Source organism: Misgurnus anguillicaudatus, chromosome 24, assembly GCF_027580225.2.
Source record: "Misgurnus anguillicaudatus chromosome 24, ASM2758022v2, whole genome shotgun sequence".
NCBI classification, from domain to species: domain Eukaryota; kingdom Metazoa; phylum Chordata; class Actinopteri; order Cypriniformes; family Cobitidae; genus Misgurnus; species Misgurnus anguillicaudatus.
The window spans coordinates 29,347,158-29,365,151 of NC_073360.2; the positions used below are offsets into that span (position 1 = coordinate 29,347,158).

At 37.8% G+C, this 17,994-nt stretch overlaps 1 protein-coding gene across 1 annotated transcript in view; it reads right to left on the reverse strand.

Moving 5' to 3' along the window:
- Positions 1 to 3,329: 3,329 nt before the first annotated feature.
- gabbr1a (gamma-aminobutyric acid (GABA) B receptor, 1a) overlaps positions 3,330 to 17,994 on the reverse strand; it is a 68,138-nt gene continuing 53,473 nt past the window's right edge. Inside the window, exons 17-24 of the mRNA XM_055197028.2 lie at positions 17,723 to 17,855; positions 17,438 to 17,554; positions 15,124 to 15,231; positions 14,810 to 14,903; positions 12,207 to 12,334; positions 6,743 to 6,871; positions 4,710 to 4,853; positions 3,330 to 4,467 (exon numbers count right to left, since the gene is read on the reverse strand). Coding sequence (XP_055053003.1) covers positions 4,207 to 4,467; positions 4,710 to 4,853; positions 6,743 to 6,871; positions 12,207 to 12,334; positions 14,810 to 14,903; positions 15,124 to 15,231; positions 17,438 to 17,554; positions 17,723 to 17,855 — 1,114 coding nt within the window. The 3' untranslated portion in view covers positions 3,330 to 4,206. The remainder of the gene's footprint in view (positions 4,468 to 4,709; positions 4,854 to 6,742; positions 6,872 to 12,206; positions 12,335 to 14,809; positions 14,904 to 15,123; positions 15,232 to 17,437; positions 17,555 to 17,722; positions 17,856 to 17,994) is intronic.

Sequence of the window (17,994 nt, forward strand, 5' to 3'; positions counted from 1 at the left end):
TTTAAAGGTGCCGTTCTGGGGAAAGTTACCGAAAAATTTGCTAACTGTGGGAACGTTTATGACAATGTAGAGTTTGGTTCCAAAACGAGATAACTCTGTGTAAAAAAGTTTTGTTTATTATTATGTTATCATGCTTTTATTGTGTTTTATTGTGACATTTAGCTGTATTTTTTAGTTATAAAGGCTTAAATAAAAAAACAACAACTGCAGTTTGATTGATACTAATTGGAATTCCCAATAATAAGTTATCTCATTTAGGCACCAAACTCTTCATTTTTTCTTAACTGTTAATATATAAAAAAAAGGTTATTCCAAACACAAAGATTATGTGTGTGAACAATCCAGACCATACTCTCCAAAATAATAAGTTTATTGAATGCTGACATCCAGAACGTTTGCATATTTAGATAAACTTTCTAAAGCTTAACATACATAATAAATTCGTGTCCTTTCAAAAATTACAAGGGACCTTATTACACGACTTACAGATATCTGGAAGTTTTACAAATTTTAATGTGGTATAGTGCACACACTTGACAAAAACAGTACATTTGAAAGGGCAATCCGTAATTGCTGCAACCGTAGGCCTTTTAAACCTTAGAATAATAACAACCTACCAACTTAGATCTCTGCAAAGACAGATTCACTCCGATGAATTCAAAAGGCACTGTTTCAGTAATTACAGATTGTGTCTTTATAGTGTGTCAAGTGTTACAATATATAATCACACACCCTGAGCTACATTACTAGAGGGAAAACAATGTGCTTTATCCTTTTACGCTTAGCTATCCAGCTCGTCAAATAGATCATTGCTTGTTATTTGATAGTTTATACACTTTTAATGATACATATACAACAATGAAACATGCAACAAACTGCAAATATTGTATTATTGTGTAAACATTAAAATATTATGTGATTGTCTTACCATATGAAATAAAGAAGATATTATTAATCGTTTTAATATTGCAATAATGTAAATATACATAGAGATTGTCCACAAGTACAAAATTCTAAACATTGACTCAACTTGCAACTGCAAAAATACAAGGGAAAGTCAAACATTTAGGTGAATCATACATTTTGCAATTGTGACTTCTGATTTGTCCTGATTTGTAAAAACTTTTTGATAACCTTTTTAAAAATTATTGGGAAAGTTTACAGGCATAGATTTAATCAGTTTAAATGCCCCCAAATGGCCTTAAAGTTAAATGTACAAAAGAGTGTATAATCCATTAAGTACTTCAGTTTACCTCTTATAGTAATTATACAATGCATATATGAACAACTAAGTGCATCTCGCAGACAACATATGACTTTGGGCCGGATCCGCACCAGACCTCCACCACAGCCGCTGACTTTGGTGCAGATTTGGTGCAGAAAGTCGTCTGCTGTCTGTTCTGATCGCAAATGTCGGGGTGGCAGACAAAGTAAAGAAAAACGATGCTAAAATGCAATTAAGCATATAATCATGCATTTAAAATAAAAAACAAACAGGCTTTTTAACGTTTCAAAGAGAGAAGAAAAGAAAGCACTTACTATACTTTTTGTTGACTTTAAAGGCCATGTCAATAAAAGCCAATATTACGGCTCAAATTAATCTGTGTTACTAGGCAGAATTGAGGATTTTTTGGTAAATGCCAACACGGGCAGGTTGCTTGAGATGCCATCCTCGAAAACCATGAATTATTAAAAGTAAAAGAAGTATAAATCTGAATGACTGTGTGTTAGAGGCACAAAATGTTTTTTAAACAATCTGTAACTGGTAAAAATTAAAAATATGAAATAATACAAATATATTGGACTTAAAGTATTGATTTCAAATAGACATTTCTTAAAACTCAACAACAGTGACAGCGACAGTGTAAACCGTGAAAAGCGCTACACAAGTAAACTTGAATTGAATGAAACCAAACATACTGTAGGTCTATATGGAGTTCTCGTATAGCATTTTTTTTTTAAATGAAACCGCTTTAGCTGCACCAGTTTCAGGTTTGCTGATGCATGCGACAAATCTGGTCGGAAAAGATCTTTTCCATGTGAACTGTGATAGACAAACAAATCACGACTGTCACAGCTGACAAACATAAAGTCATTGGTAATGTTAGGAAAAACAAATCAAAACTTGTCCAGGTCAAAAAACATCATTTTAGATCATTCCACTTAGAAAATTGTAAGTGTAAGACTGGAACAGCAAATCCATTAAATCTATAAGGTTTTGAGTTGAAAAAGAATATCAGGAAAATAGACTATCGACCAGACTCAGGTCAGAAACCTTAAATCACAGCTTTAGCAAAAAGCTTTCTATTGTGAACTGGATGAGAGGGAGCATCTGATATCCTCTGGCGCCCAATGCCAGGTCTGTCTCATTAAAGTGACACTCAGCCAATCTTTTCAAATGTTAAGTGAAGCGAGTCTTCAAACGCCCTCTTTCACTGACACTCACCAAAATAATTCAAAGACACTTTTGACCAGATCTGGTTCCAGCACCCAGATAATCCTTTATAACACTCTTGTTCTGGTGACACTTTTATAAAAAAAGGATTTATACGGTCCAACTGTGTTACACCCAAGGGCAAATTAATTTGCAGAAAACAAACCAGATATAAGTCGCTTCAGACCCTCTCACAGACAACAGCTCGAATTCTTTACATTAGCACCATCCAACCTACAAGAAACTAAGTGACTCTGGTTTCTGACATCATTGGTTAAAGGAATAGTCTACTCATTTTCAACACCAAAATATGTTATTACCTCAACCAAGAACCGTTGACAGATCCCTCCACCATCTGTGTGTGTGCACGCAAGCGCTGGAGCGCGCTGCGACGCTTCGATAGCATTTAGCTTAGCCCCATTCATTCAATGCCACCATCCAGAGACAAAGCCAGAAGTGACCAAACCTATTTAAGACGAGCAGCTACACGAGCAAGCCTGGCGGCACAAAACAAAACACAGCACCTTTCCAAGCGGATCCAAAAGAGGAACCACATTCTATGGCGCAACAGCACTTTTGGGAGCACTTCGACTCGCCTGAAAAGTCCGCTCCCCTTCTCCCTCTCATAATGGGAGAGGGAGGGTGTTACTGCGCCGAGTCGAAGTACTCCCAAAAGTGCCACCACGCCACAAAATACAGTTCCTCCCCCAAATCCGCCCAGAAAAGCGCTGCGTTTTGTTTTGTACCACCAAACTTGCTCGTGTAACTACTCGTCTTAAATAGGAAAAACGTTGGTGTGTTTGGTCACTTCCAACCCCATCTCTAAATGGTAGCATTGAATGAATGGGGCTAAGCTAAATGCTATCGAAGCGTCGCAGCGCGCTCCAGCGCTTACGTGCACACACACAGATGATAGAGGGATGTATCAACAACTCCCAGTCAAGGCAACAACACATTTCAACATTGAAAATGAGTAGACTATTCCTTTAAAGCTGCAATCTGTAACTTTTTTGGTTAATAAGCAAAAATCAATTATTGAGCAAGTACATGTTTTTACAAAAGTAGGCTTGTACTGATTTAGAAATAGAGTTGATGGGTCAGATTTTGCAGGCAATTTCTTTATTTCGTTTACATAAAGTAACCTGCAGTTTCATATTTCAAACAGAGATGGCGATAGAGATGCATACTTTTACGGATTGCAGCTTTAAAGGGATAGTTCACCCAAAAATGAAAATTTTGTCATCATTTTACTCATCCTCATGCCGCTCCAAACCTGCATGAATCTCCGTTCTCTGATGAACACAAAAGAAGATATTTTGAGAAATAAAATGAATATTTTCTTCATCATTTATCACAATACTTCCAAAAAAATTTTCCTACTATGGAAGGCAATGGTACACTATATGCTGTGTGTTTACCATCATTTCTCAAACTATCTTCTTTTTTGTTCATCAGAAAAAAGAAATTCATACAGGTCCAGAACAACATGAGGATGAGCAAATGATGACAGTTCACCCAAAAATGAAAATTCTATCACTTTAATTAAATACCTATAAGTTAATGTCTATATTTAATTCACGTATAAGCACCACACTTGGTAACTTATTGACTGTGTAACAGAATTTATGTAGGAAGGTTAATCAAAAATTAACAAAAAAATCAACATCAGGAATGTCAGGAAGCCAAAAGGTGAACCAATAAAGAGTTCTTTGTCTAAAGGTTAACAGATGCCATTTTCTTTCATTTTGATTCATCCAGTCTGGAGGCATGAATCATTTGTATAGCAGGGGCAACCTACTGTTGTGGCAGTTGTTTCGGCTCAGTTTGCCTTCGCCCTGGTAGAGGTTTGAGGAATTGGAAAAGGATGGAGGAAGAGACTGTTTGTCTATAGCAGGGGAGTAGCTGGGTAGATTCGTCTGAGCAAGCGGAACGCTGTGATTTTGGTTTTGATTCTGGACTGACGGCCGTCTACGGGAACGCAACGCTTGACGTTCCGCAAGTTGATGCCGAAGTTCTGTCACTCTTTCTTCCTTCTGTATGAAAATAATTGAATGAATGAGTACAAATTCATTTACTTTAATCAAATTTTGTGCTGTCATTCATATCTTTAAAACTTTGGGTTTTTCATATAGAGCTTAAGTGATCTATTTTTTGTTAGTTCTGTTTTGCTTAACACAATTTTATGTATGGGTGAACTACTTCATTATATAAAAATAGTGAACAGACAGGCAAAGGAAGAAAGTGACATATGGAAAAAGAAAGAAGTGGCACGTGCCTCTTGTATGATCTTCTGGAGTTCCCTGTTCTCGCGTTCCAGTTGCCGTGATTTCTCATCTTCGTTGTTGTTGGTGGATGAGCCAGTTTTAAGTGTGTCCTGCTGTTCTGACTGCCACTCGCCACGGGTTATCAAACGACGTATCTTTGATTGAAGGAAAAGACCATGTGAAACATTTCCAAAATCACTCTTGTATTGCACTGTAAAACAATCCAACTTGCGTTTTGTTGAAGAAACTATTTAAGACATCAAAGTGACATTTTAACATCATTAGTACGACCAACTTAATATTTCAAGCTGAGAGAACTAAAAGCTCCAAGTTTGTTAATAAAATAGCGAGAACTGGATAATGAACATGCTCATCTTAAAGGTATTTAGTATGATGCCATTTTTGGCATTTCTTCCACATCATATTTAAAGGTATAGTTCACCCAAAAATGAAAATTCTGTCATCATTTACTCACTCTCATGTTGTTACAAACCTGTATACATTTCTTTGTTCTGATGTACACAAGGAAAGATATTTTGAGAAATGTCTGTAACCGGACTGTTCGTGGACCCCATTTACTTCCATATTATTTTTTTTATGGAAGTGAATAGGGTCCACGCACGGTTTGGTTCTTCCTTCATGTTTATCAGAGCGAAAAGATGTATACAGGTTTGTAACAACATGAGAGTGAGTAAATGATGACAGAATTTTCATTTTTGGGTGAACTACCCCTTTAAAGAGTAACTAAACCCTAAACCAACTTTTTTTAGTTAATGGTCTGTAAGAATGGGGCTTTATTAGTGCTGTACATTGATTTCAGTACGTTTTTTGACATTTGGATATAAAGTTAATATATGGTGTAAAAACGTCTCAGTGCTGCCCTCTTCAGGTTGAACGGTGGCTACTGCAGTTGAATTTTCCTATTGGATGTTGGGTCCAAAAAATACCTTGTGACGTAAGCAGGTTCAAGCTCACCACGCCCTTGTTACGATATCACCACACACTTGGTACGAGCTTAGTTCGTCCCCTCTATCTCCGTTGGGATCTGCCCACTTTTCCTTTATTTTTCAAATATTGCCAGTGGGTGGAGTCAGGCTCTGACCAGGGGTTTAGTTACGCTTTAAGGGTTGCCCTACATTTAAATTTTACTAAATGCAATAGATGATTTTTTTCATCTGAGTGGAATACAACAGGATCACATTTAAAATTCTGTTATTTCCCTAAATCAATTTGACATCTGAGGTACTATTATGTTCTTTTGAGGTCCCAATATATGTGCCTTTGAGGTATCAATAGACACCCTTTAGGTACAATGGTGTAGTTTTGGACAGGGCCCCAGTGACATCTTTTGTACATTTTTTCTGTACTTAGAAAACATCAGAAATGGAAATGAAACACGAATTTATGGTAAAATTATTTAAGGATATGAGATTTTGTTGACTGTTCAATACTGAATGTTTATGACATCGAAAGTCATTTCAACATGTATTTCTTTGTAACTGCAGTTCAAGTCAATACCAGGATCGAGAAACATGAAACTAGCACAAAACTACATAGAAAATTTCGTAGTTTATAAATGTAATGTTTAGTAAAAACATGCTTATGCTTTTAGAGATTTTTTATTATTTATTACTGTATTAGTAGTCATTTATTACTTTGTTTTTTGTTTTTAAATTCTTTAGGAGAAATGAAAAAAAAAAAATTCTGAGCTATAAAAATTAATGTGGAAATTTTATTGAGCTACTTACTGTATTTAATTAGATTGAAGTCATGTAAAAATAATGTATAATGTAGTCAGTGTATGGGAATTAGATAATATCAATTAATTATGGCAATAAATAAATTTAGGTTTGTGAAATTAAGGTCATTGAACTCGTCTCATGAAACAAAACCTATACTCCTTATCCAGACTGAAACTTAACTTATGTACTCTCGCAAAAAATGAAAACTGGTTCAAGGGAAAGAACCGAAACTAGTAACTTCATTAAGACCCAATACCAGCATGAATGTGGAAGTGATAAAAAGCTTTTTTGGGTGCACAGACCTTAGGCACGAAGAGAACTACGAGAGTGATGTAAACAGAGAAAATGATGGCCAGTGACGCAAATGCAAAGGAAGCATCTTGCTGGGAGGAGAGGATCATGGTCACTGGGGCTGTAATCATACACAACACCTAGAGAGAGAGAGAGAGAGAGAGAGAGAGAGAGAGAGAGAGAGAGAGAGAGAGAGAGAGAGAGAGAGAGAGAGAGAGAGAGAGAGAGAGAGAGAGAGAGAGAGAGAGAGAGAGAGAGAGAGAGAGAGAGAGAGAGAGAGAGAGAGAGAGGTGTTACATTAAAGTAAGGTGGCAAAGAATGCCTTTGGTTTCAGAAAGCACATCTTCCCCTGTTTAGTGTACTAGACAGACATCACCACTAGAGGGCAGGAATTACCTTTTATAAAAATACACGTCAGAGCAAAAACAACAATGAATATAAGAGGTCAGAAACAAATGAGAAATGATAGAGACGTTTTTGAAAGAAAAGTGAAGAGAGCAATTGAGAAAGATGAAAACTAAAGAGGTCATTCTGGCTAAATACTTCCAGTGGAAAGCACAGAGATTAAGATCTTATGAGACAAAGTAGAAGTCATATCTTTCATTAGGTGAACTGCCTAAGATGATCTTACAAAGAAAGAGATGTCAGAGAGCAATAACAGTACCGTCATAACTGCCTTGAGTCAAAACAACGTGTATAGTCCTGATGAACTCATTTTCTCATTGACCTTAAAGCAACACTATGTAGTTTCCATGTAAAAATGACTTACAGCTCCCCCATGTGGTTGAAAAGCTCAACAGTGCCTGGTATCAGACACTCTTCTGCAGGCAGGGGGAGGGGCGGGGCAGTGTTCTCTACCCTCCACCGCCACTTTCAGAGTGTGCTTGTAGCAGCTAGGAGGCTGCTCAGGTTGCAGCAACAATACAATTTGTCCAGTTAAAAGATGTTCTATCACTGAAATAATTTTAGAGACATTATTTAAAGGTAAAAAAACTACATAGTGTTGCTTTAAAGCATGTTTACCGTGTCTGTGCAGTTCGTGACTTGTGCCAGGGCTAGCATCGCTAATCATAGCTTACATCAACTTTTACTAGCAGTGATTTTAAATGGATTTCTCCAAATAGCATGACAAACTTTACCTTTCGAGTAGAAACTTCGCGTGGCAAAAGTAGCCGGAAGTCATTCATTTTCAATGAGAGCCGGCAGCGAGCCCCGTCGAGCAGCGGCGCGTCATGTACCATAGATATATACACTAGATGTCGCCTTGGGGTTCTGAGCATGCGTCAAAACCGCCGCCATCTTAGAACAGGGGTCTTGTCATAGGAAGTATCTAGGTAAAGCCGCTATGTCCGCCTGTACTTCGAATTCATGGACGATGCCGGACTTTTGTGCTGCGTATGGATTTTAGGCCTACTAGCACTATGCATTATGGTTAGAAAAAGTAGATTTTCAAAATTTTAAAACTTAAATTTTTTTCTTGACCCAATGCAAAATACATGTCTGACGGTTGAAACGAACCAAAAGAAAACGAAGAAAATCCCATTCCTGACGATTTATGGTGATTTTATTTCCGTTACACCATTGCCTACAATGACGCTGATGCGGGATTCCCCTGTTTCAAGATGGCGGCTCTGTTTGACACATTCGGTCCAATGAACTGCCGTAGCCAAGGCGACATCTAGTGTACATATCTATAGTCATGTATGGTGTAGCGTCGAGGAGAGTTGAAATCAGCTCAACTTTATGGTAATAAGCTATGATGCGGTTTGGCAGCAACCAGTCGGAAGGCGGAAACGTTCGGCGGCAACCAATCAGAAGGCGGAAACCTCCGCTTGAGAGGATTCCAGAGAATGCATTCGAGCGTCAGAGCGTCCATTACACCTTTTCTTTAGCATTGATAGTAGGGCAGCCAGAGCTTTTATTGACGCTCTCGCCGGTGGTGGTGTGAATGCACGGTTAGCTTACGCCAGCGTGTGAAATAGTGTCCCATAAACACTCTGATCTTGTTTCTTTCTTCATAGTCCTTTCTCTTCTTGTCATACAATTCGTAAACACTTTTTCTTTTGCGACCCTCAGACATTTAGAAAAAAACACAGTGAGAACGCGGCCTTCAATGAATGGTTAAAACCGGTGTGGTTAGCCCACCACACCTAAAAGTGCGCATTTGCAGAAAGCGAACCTTGGGACAAGCACGTACGCCGGTTATACGTCAACATATCATCAGAATGATTGACATCTGGGATGACCAATAATCTAGATGATCCACCCGGAAAAAGAAAATCTTTCGCTATACCTTTAACAGCACTATTTGATGGATTCTGGGCTGTTCTCTAATGTTTAGTCACACTAACCGATAGAACATACAGATTTTAATTTTACAGTTCTTAGTTTTTTTGTTTTTTTTTTGGAATCAAATACCATTCTAGGATAGGATTTTTTTGCAACCAATAAAATACGCGGGGAAGTTTGTTAATAACCTGAAAATAATTTATACAGAAAACTTTTCCTGTTGGTTATTTATAGGTTTTATCTGTAATTAACATTTTGAGAACACAAAATAACATTCCTAGAATATTCAGTGAGCAAAATTGTTAGCTTGGAATTACCTCTGACTCATATAATCTTTATACACAGTAAAAACATGCTTATGCTTTTAGAGATTTTTTATTATTAGCCCTCTGGAGACCCCTCTGGAGTAATTTATTACTTTGTTTTCTCAAAAAATTTCTTAAGAAGAAATGAAAAACAAACCAAAAATTCAGCTATAAAAATTAATGTGGAAATTTTATTGAGCTACTGTATTTAATTAGATCACATTTGTGGTTTAGCGCGACGTGTTTGTTTTTGTTGAATAACAGTGGATTTTATGATGACACAAAACAGCACATGCTGCTGTGCTGGGATTCCTCTAATGTTATTTAAAATAGCTGCAGGGCCAAAGAAAAGCAGAAATTGTGTTCACATTTTCTCTGAAGTGTTTCTTGTTTCCTCATTAAGATGTTTTTGTCTGAGTTTTAGCAAATGGCTGCAATTATGCAAATCCTCCAGCAAAGCACTTGGAGTCAACGGCGGAATCAAACCGTTTGCAAGCAGCTGAGCGATTCAGAGCTTCACAAACCGAGCGCAATCGACACCACATTCAAAAAAGAAACAAAAACGGCAGAGGCAACATGTTTTTTGTGATAAAAATAGACACGCCATTTGTGTAAAGAGACACTTCGTTTTGATGGTTGGCTGGACATTTTTGAGGGGGCAGAAGAAAAATCAGAGGGAAATTCTGGGGGGGCCCCCACCCGCCGTAGACCCGGCCTTGCTACAGAACTGAATCCAAGTGCAATTGCCCCGAGCCCCAAACTCCCCGCTGGCCTGTACGGTACATACACGAGCGCTGCTATTATGAATAATTAAGCGAAACATCTTCTGTATAAAATAATATGTACTGCAGTACATCTTCACGTCACTTGTAAACCTGGAATACAAAAATAGAGCAAAAACCTCAACTTTACCTACTTCATTTTAAAATGATCAGATGCTAACATTGTCTTCTATGATGTACAACACAACCATCCCTGTTAACATCTCAGAAAATGTTGTTTAGTATTTCTTGACCCTTTAAGGGTATCTATAAACTTGGGTCTTACCTAACTTGCTGTACTCCTGTTACTCTTTGTCCAGGCCCTTGTCATTAGATTGTTAGATTGGACTAGTACAACAATCTTTTGCTGTTTTTATATTTCAAACCATTCAAAATGCAACAGCTCGACTCTTCAGTAACCACAATAAACAATGGGGGGGACATGCTCCCCCCCAAAAACAGAAACAGCCCAAGTGTCCTCCTATTGTATAGCCCTGAATGTTTTGGTCCCCCAAATCAGGGGTCTCAACCTGGCTTGGGGCCATTTCTGAGATTGACATTTCATCGGAGGGCCGCAGAGCTATTTTAACGTTCAAAAAAGTACATTTCTGTAAATGTACTGTTTAAATTCTATTATTTAATGTAAAATACTTGAAAATATATAAGCAGTGTTTTTTTATTATTTTAAAAAGTAAGTAATTTTTTTCTTAACCTTATCTTAAATAACTAACGCCTTGCACTAAACCAGTGTTTCCCAATCCTGGTCCTTGAGTACCCCTGTTCCAGAAAGTTATAGATGTCTCCTTATCTTACACACTTGATTTTACTCAACAGCTTGTTAGGGAGACATGCTATCCATTCTGGAAGGAGACTGATTAGTTGAATCAGGTTTTTAAATGAGGAGACATATAAAACTTTCTGGAAGGGGGTACTCGAGGAACAGGATTGGGAAACACTGCACTAAACTAACAAATTACATTTCAGAATACATTTATGAAGTATTATGCAGGGTTCACCAGAGGTGGCAAGCGCAAGTGATTTACATGTTACGTCAATGCAAAGACGCGATTAGGCATCCTGCGGCGCGGTACGCGTGGTAGGCGCGGTGCAAATGGTGCGATTTGAGCATTGCCTCTGGAAACGCGCAAGTTGAAAAATCTGAACTTCGGCGGATTTCTCAGGACCTTGCTGTAGTAGTGACGTGATTACAGAAAGCAAGCGGAGTCTCAGCAGAGTCGGAGAAGCCCCTCCCATGACGCGAAGTTCCAACTGAATGTCTCAAATGACTAGAATTTCGCGTGAATGAAGCGAGTAAACTTAAATGTTCAACTACACACAAATAGCGTATTTTTGCCGTCTCTACTGCAGTTGGTGTGAATGCACCCTTTTACTTACATTTTTACCACCAGTAAAAATGACATGATTGACGCGAGGTTCAGATGAAGAAATAAAATCCGATCACGCATTCCGTTATCCTTGTCATCACGGAGCGCAACCTTCCAAGCAGTGTTGGGGAAAGTAACTTTTAAAAGTAATCCATTACAATATTAAGTTACTCCCAAAAAAGTAACTAATTGTGTTAGTTACTTTTCATGGAAAGTAATGCTTACGTTACTTTTTAGTTACTTTTTCTTGGCTGAGGCTTGATCTCTTTCAGGCCTTTCAGGTGTTTTTTATGACTGAAAATTTCTGCATTCAGAAATTGGATATTTCATAACAAAACTGTCAAGCTCTGGCCTGCCATCTCAGTTTCTGACTCAAACTGTTTCCACACAGGCGTGTACGCATAGAGTGCATAATGTGACTACGTTTAGTTTAATTCAGTACATATTTTTTTTATCTAATTAATTAAACTAAAAAAGTATTGCATTACTTTCTTTAAAAAGTAACTTGCATTACTTTTTTAAAAAAGTAACTCAAATATTTATGTGTACGTTTAAAAAGTAATGCGTTACTTTACTCATTAATTCAGAAAAGTAGTATTATTACGTAATGCACCTTACTTGTTATGCGTTACCCCCAACACTGCTCCCAAGCTAGGGACTAGGCTTAAGCCCCATCTACGAAACGGCCCCATACTGTATGTAGTGAATAAAGAAAGAGCCAGAAAATAGACTTACAGCTACATTGTAGATGGCCATGCCAACTGCTCTGTGGTCATTTATCTTCTCCGTTGAGATGGACTTGGTCTCATAGGCCAGAAAGATTCCCAGCAGCAATAGTAGACCTTTGTATCCATACACCACACCTGAGGAGAGCAGCCATTATTTATAGAGAATACTTTTAAATCTTTAGACCTTTATATAAAGATATAACATTTTGTGTAAGACCAATGAAATTCCTGCTATAAAGATACACATTAAAGTCAAAAGTAATGTCTGATTCGTAAAATCAGACAATTCATTTTAATGATTCAGTTCTTTATAATGACTCATTTAAACTGAATCGCAATGCTTTTAAAAAGTGAGAAATCAGTGAGGTAGGAACCACAGATAAAAACATTTGACAATCTCATCAAATTAAATACAAACGTGAAATATGAAATTAAACATATAGATGGCGTTCACACTTTGACCATAACAGTTAATTCAGATGTTAACTCGCAAATATCTCTGCAATTAAAAAAGTTATATAGAGAAATTAAATAAAAGGGAAGAAATAATAATTAATGTAACAGTTTAAAGGCGGGGTGCATGGTTTTTGAAAAACGCTATGGAAAAGGGAGTCGGGCCTAGTACCAAAACACACTTGTAGCCAATCAGCAGTAAGGTGCGTGTCTACTATCCGACATCGTTGCCTGGGTTGCGTATGTGTCGGGCGGGTCAATCAAAAGAAGGTCCAGATTCTATTGGGGTAAGGACGTGTTTGTTTACACCGGGTGTGTCTCATATGACTTGAAAAGTGAAGCCTCTGGCTCTTTGATCGCCCCCTATTGGCTGGCTGCAGTACAAGTCATAAACCCCACCCTCTCCATTCAAACGAATGGCCTGCTCTAAATAAAAAAATATTTACACTTTTAATAAAAATTTCCAAAAGATGGTTTTGTTCTTTTAAGATAGTTGTTATCACGCTGATATGTGTTCAATTGTTCATTTTTGTGATAAGTTTAATTCTAGCTAGTCATTTGATGCACGGGGCGTGTCGTTATGATTGGCGTGGTCGAATTGGGCGCTCGAGCATTTGGGCGGAAGTTCACACCCTCCATCATTTTTACAGTCTATGGTTTACACCATAGATATATACACTAGATGTCGCCTTAGGGGTCTGAGCATGCGTCAAAACCGCTGCCATGTTAGAACAGGGGTCTTGTCATAGGAAGTATCTAGGTAAAGCTGCTATCTCCGCCTGTACTTCGAATTCATGGACGATGCCGGACTTTTGTGCTGTGTATGGTTAGGGCTACTAACACTATGCATTACAGTTAGAAAAAGTAAATTTTCATAAAATCAAAACTTTTATTTTTTCCTGGACTAAATGCTAAATACATGTCTGACTGTTGAAACAAACCAAAAGAAAACCAAGAAAATCGCGTTCACGACAAAAATAAAGGTACAAAGCTGTCACTGGGGCAGCCGCAGTAGCCTACTCTTTAAAAAGGTCCTAATATGTACCATTTATGTACAAACATGTATCTTTGAACTGCCAATATGTACATTTAATTTACTAATATGCACTCTTTGAGTACAAAGGTGTACCTTTTTGAAAGGGTACCGTCCCAGTGACAACTTTTGTACGTTTATTTCTGAGAATGTAGGTGATTTCAAATATCAACATTGGCTTTCAGAGATCATGCACCCCGCCTTTAATCTTTATTGGATTCAGGAAAGTATTTTTTTCTGTAATGTCATTATTCTGTACAGTTTGCGAGAGTCAGTCTATGAGATCCAGACGAGTGCTCTGACGCACAAAACTTAATTTTACACAGCAGTGCTCTGATATAAAGTCAAAGCAAAAAGCATGGGCGCCGGAACCCACTTTTTATTGGATCCACTCACTTTTTCTCTCATTTAGCGCACATGTCTGTTTACTTGTCAGAACACTGTCAGTCAAATCCATTTCACTAAATTACTCCATTCTGTGTTTTAGCTACAGCCTTGACTTCCATGCTGCTGCTGCCTCAAATCCATTTCACTTGCCTCATTTAGCGTCCATATAATTTAAACTCCATTTCATGGTTTTTACTACTTTTTCAGATGCGACACAACAAGCAAAACAAAGCTTTTAGGTTATAGAGTGTGAGAAAAAGATTTCCCGTCGCTCTTAGTACACGATGTAACTACAGAAGAGTCAAGTTTTAAATAGGAAAAATATCCAAACTCTTTGGTTATTTTTAGCGCGATGCTAATGGTCTAATCAGATTCAATGGGTTATGCTAAGCTATGCTAAAAGTGGTACCGCCAGACCCGGAGATCAGCTGAATGGATTCCAAAACTGCAAGAATCAAATGTCCAACTAGGGGAGCTGGAAAATGAGCATATTTTCAAAAAAAGTGAAGTGTCCCTTTAATAATGGCTCTTTTTACTGGGAGCCATTATGAGCATTGCACTTTTCCCCATACATACTAATAGAGCTGTAATGCCTTGTTTATATCTACTGTTTAGTCATTTATTACAGTCCTTAACCATAAACAATGCTAAGAGTGATGTGAATGCCACTAAAAAATATCTGAGTACAGAAAAACCGGAGTAGAAAAGAGACAGAAGAGCAAGTACTGGATAAATACCAAGCCATGTGTTCATCTTTTCTGAACTGCAATGCTCAAGAAGAGGCTGAATCAAAACATCTCGATCTTCTTTAGGAATTTCTTTAGTGAACTTCTGCTTAGAGAGAAAGAATGAGAGAGAAAGAAAGCGGGAGAGCTTTAAAGGACAGAGATTCAGGTCAATGCAGTGGTGCACAGCACTACAATCCTTCACCATTAACACCTATTTTCATGAGCTTGCTCTGCAGAAAAGCTCTTTGAAAGCATCTCAAAGGAGCCACATCATAAACTCACTGTAATACCAACAACAAATATATAGACTTGGGTCGCCAGACCTCCACAGTGATGTGTAACGGGTCCACGATCTGCCAGATAAGCAGAGAGAGGACGTCAATAGCGAGCAGAACTGCAACGGTTGCATACAGCTTCCAAGGTTCCAAGTGCTGCAAAGAATAGCAAGATAATCATAAGTCAATGATGCACAGTCATGTCTTGAAAATAAGTCATTTAAATCATTTTTTTTGTGAGTTATTGATAATGTAAAGAACAATTATGAAAATACAACCTTGATATCTCTAATATTGACAGAATAAGGTCATGTCAGCTTGACATCAATGAATGAAATTAAACTTGAATACTCCAAATCTCAAAATTGGGTGAAAATGAAGTTTTTAATGTTGTTTATATAAAAATAAGTAGTTTTTAATATGTACTTTAATATACATATGTAATTCATCAGTCAACACCATGGTCTCCGGAGCACCATCTGGTGGGCCGCGTAGGCAGTGGAATAGACTACTGACACATGATTTTTATAAATCTTGTTAAATTCGCATCAGATTTTTCTTATAAACTCATATGAATTAAAAACGCTCATTCCAGATGCAGGATCTAAATCCCATTTATGTTTAAATGAAGAGTTTGGTTCCCAAACTTGATAAACACCATTTTGAAAAATTTAGTTACTGCCAAAATCAGTACGTATCAGGTCAGTATTAAAAAAGTCAATTATTCATTTTGCGCAAAATCCGATATCTGCCGTGCTATTCTGTCATCTTTTCTCTTTTCCGCTTAACCAGTCACAGCGCATCATTCCACCAGAGGTGGAAAGTAACGAATTACATTTACTCACGTTACTGTAATTGAGTAGTTTTTTTGTGTACTTTTACTTTTTTGAAAATGCCGGCTGTTGCTTGTTCTCACAAATGCTCGAGCGCCCCTTTCACGTAATTTTTTGATGTGCAAGATACTTTCAGTTGTTTGGCTTATGCGTCAAATAAAGATTTGAATTTTGCCAATGGGGTAAACTGAAATTTTCTCTAATTAAGTGTTTAAGAAAAAAATCAAGATTTTTTTATTCCATTGACAGATTTTTTTTTGCTTGTTTTAAATACAAATTCATTTAAATAGTCTTCATTTAAATTGTCTTATCATCTTAGGCCATTTTGCTTATCAAGAAATGCATCATAATTGAAGAATTTTTAGATATTTGTACTGAAAACAAGACAAAAAAAATAAGTAAGAAATTATTTTTTGCAGTGTACCCAGCATGGGTTAAAAATAACCCACCCATTTTTAGACTAGGCAAACCTTTTTTATAATAGGTTTATAGTTCTGTCAAGGAAAAATTGATTTTCTCTGACACCGAAACAGTTGTCTATACCCCATTGCATGTTGGGTAATAGAAAAGCAGAATGCCAATCATCAGCAAACGCGTGTTACAAATGCTAAGTTATTTTAATTTCCCAGTCGTCCATTAATCCGTGGCCACGGGCTCCCTGCAGAACGGAGCTTTACAGCACACTTTCTTCTCTCCCTCATTCACCGCAAAGCCATGAAATGACCCGAGAGCCCTGTTTCTATCACATTCTGCCTGAGCACAAAACTTTAGATGAGTGATGTCGAACCACTTAGGCAAATTGCCCCATTATGGACTTTGGGAGAGTTGAAAGTCACCCTGATTCCTTGTGAAGAGTGTGCTTGAATAATAAAGCCCCCTGAAGGTCGGATTTCAAGAAAGACGTTTAATGCTCATACATATTCATAGATTTTCCATAGTTGGCTTAATCTGGTCGTCGTTTGATGAGGTCTTAGGGGTTTTTTAGCTTCAGGACATGAGATCAGACCGAACATGTGTCGAGATGCTAATAGAGCACTCGTACTGTGTCAGTGTGGGTTTGTGTTGTGTAGCAGTGAAATGAATAGTTATGAAAAACATCTGCAAGTGTATATGAGAGAGAGAGAGAGAGAGGGATGGCGAGGTTGGGTCCGTAATATAAGATTGTCCTCTATATCATGCTGGGATACTTCATTTAATGTTGTAGAGTCAGCGGTGTGGGATTCTTTAATATGCAGAAGATAAGGCGATTGCACGGCACGAGAGCTCTGCTCTTTTTATCGATGTGCCGATTCTGCAAAGTTATGTAGATGATCTGAGAGATCGCTGAGAAACTTTAAAGTTCTGCGTAGTGAGTATGGCTCTGTCATCACTTTTGTAGTTTCTGCAATATTGGCATCACCAAAGAGAAATGAAAAAGTGATTGTTTTCCAAATGTTTTTCGAACAATCACACCTTCTGTCACTGGATGGGGAACAGATAGTTGTACCTAAAGTCCCTGTTAACGAAAAGATGCAATTGACTTTACTTACCTTCCTTTTCTCTTTTTTCTCCTCTTTCTTGGTGAAGACAGTGTGGACCCACCAGATCTTAGTGAACATGCTGCCATAGGCTAAACTGAAGCCGAGCCCTAGTAGCCACAGGCGAAACTGAGAGACAGAAAATAAGTGAGATAGAGAGTTGACCGAAAAGCTTTGATACAAAGCAAGCGTGCTTTTGTAAGGATAACAACAAATCATCACTGTGCCCAATGGTCAAGGCTCAAAGGTCCAATGAGAGAAAACAGCAATAAACAGCTAGAAAAACAATGCACATACCTGGCACACAACAGGGAATTGTGATCTATTAATGTGCAAGCCATCGATGCCCAGGGGAAAAACGGCAGCTAACGCTAGAACGCAGCCCACTGCAGTCATGTTGTTTAGATAGGGTTGGGAGTTCTGGATGTATCTGTAAGTGAAGTTAGGACAGACTTGAATTCATTGTGCAGATTATTACTTTATTTCCAAAGGTGCAATCTGAAAGGTGTTCTGCTGGCTGAAAGATTGTTTTGTTACTGGCATGGGAGCATGTAAAAGGAACAAAAAGC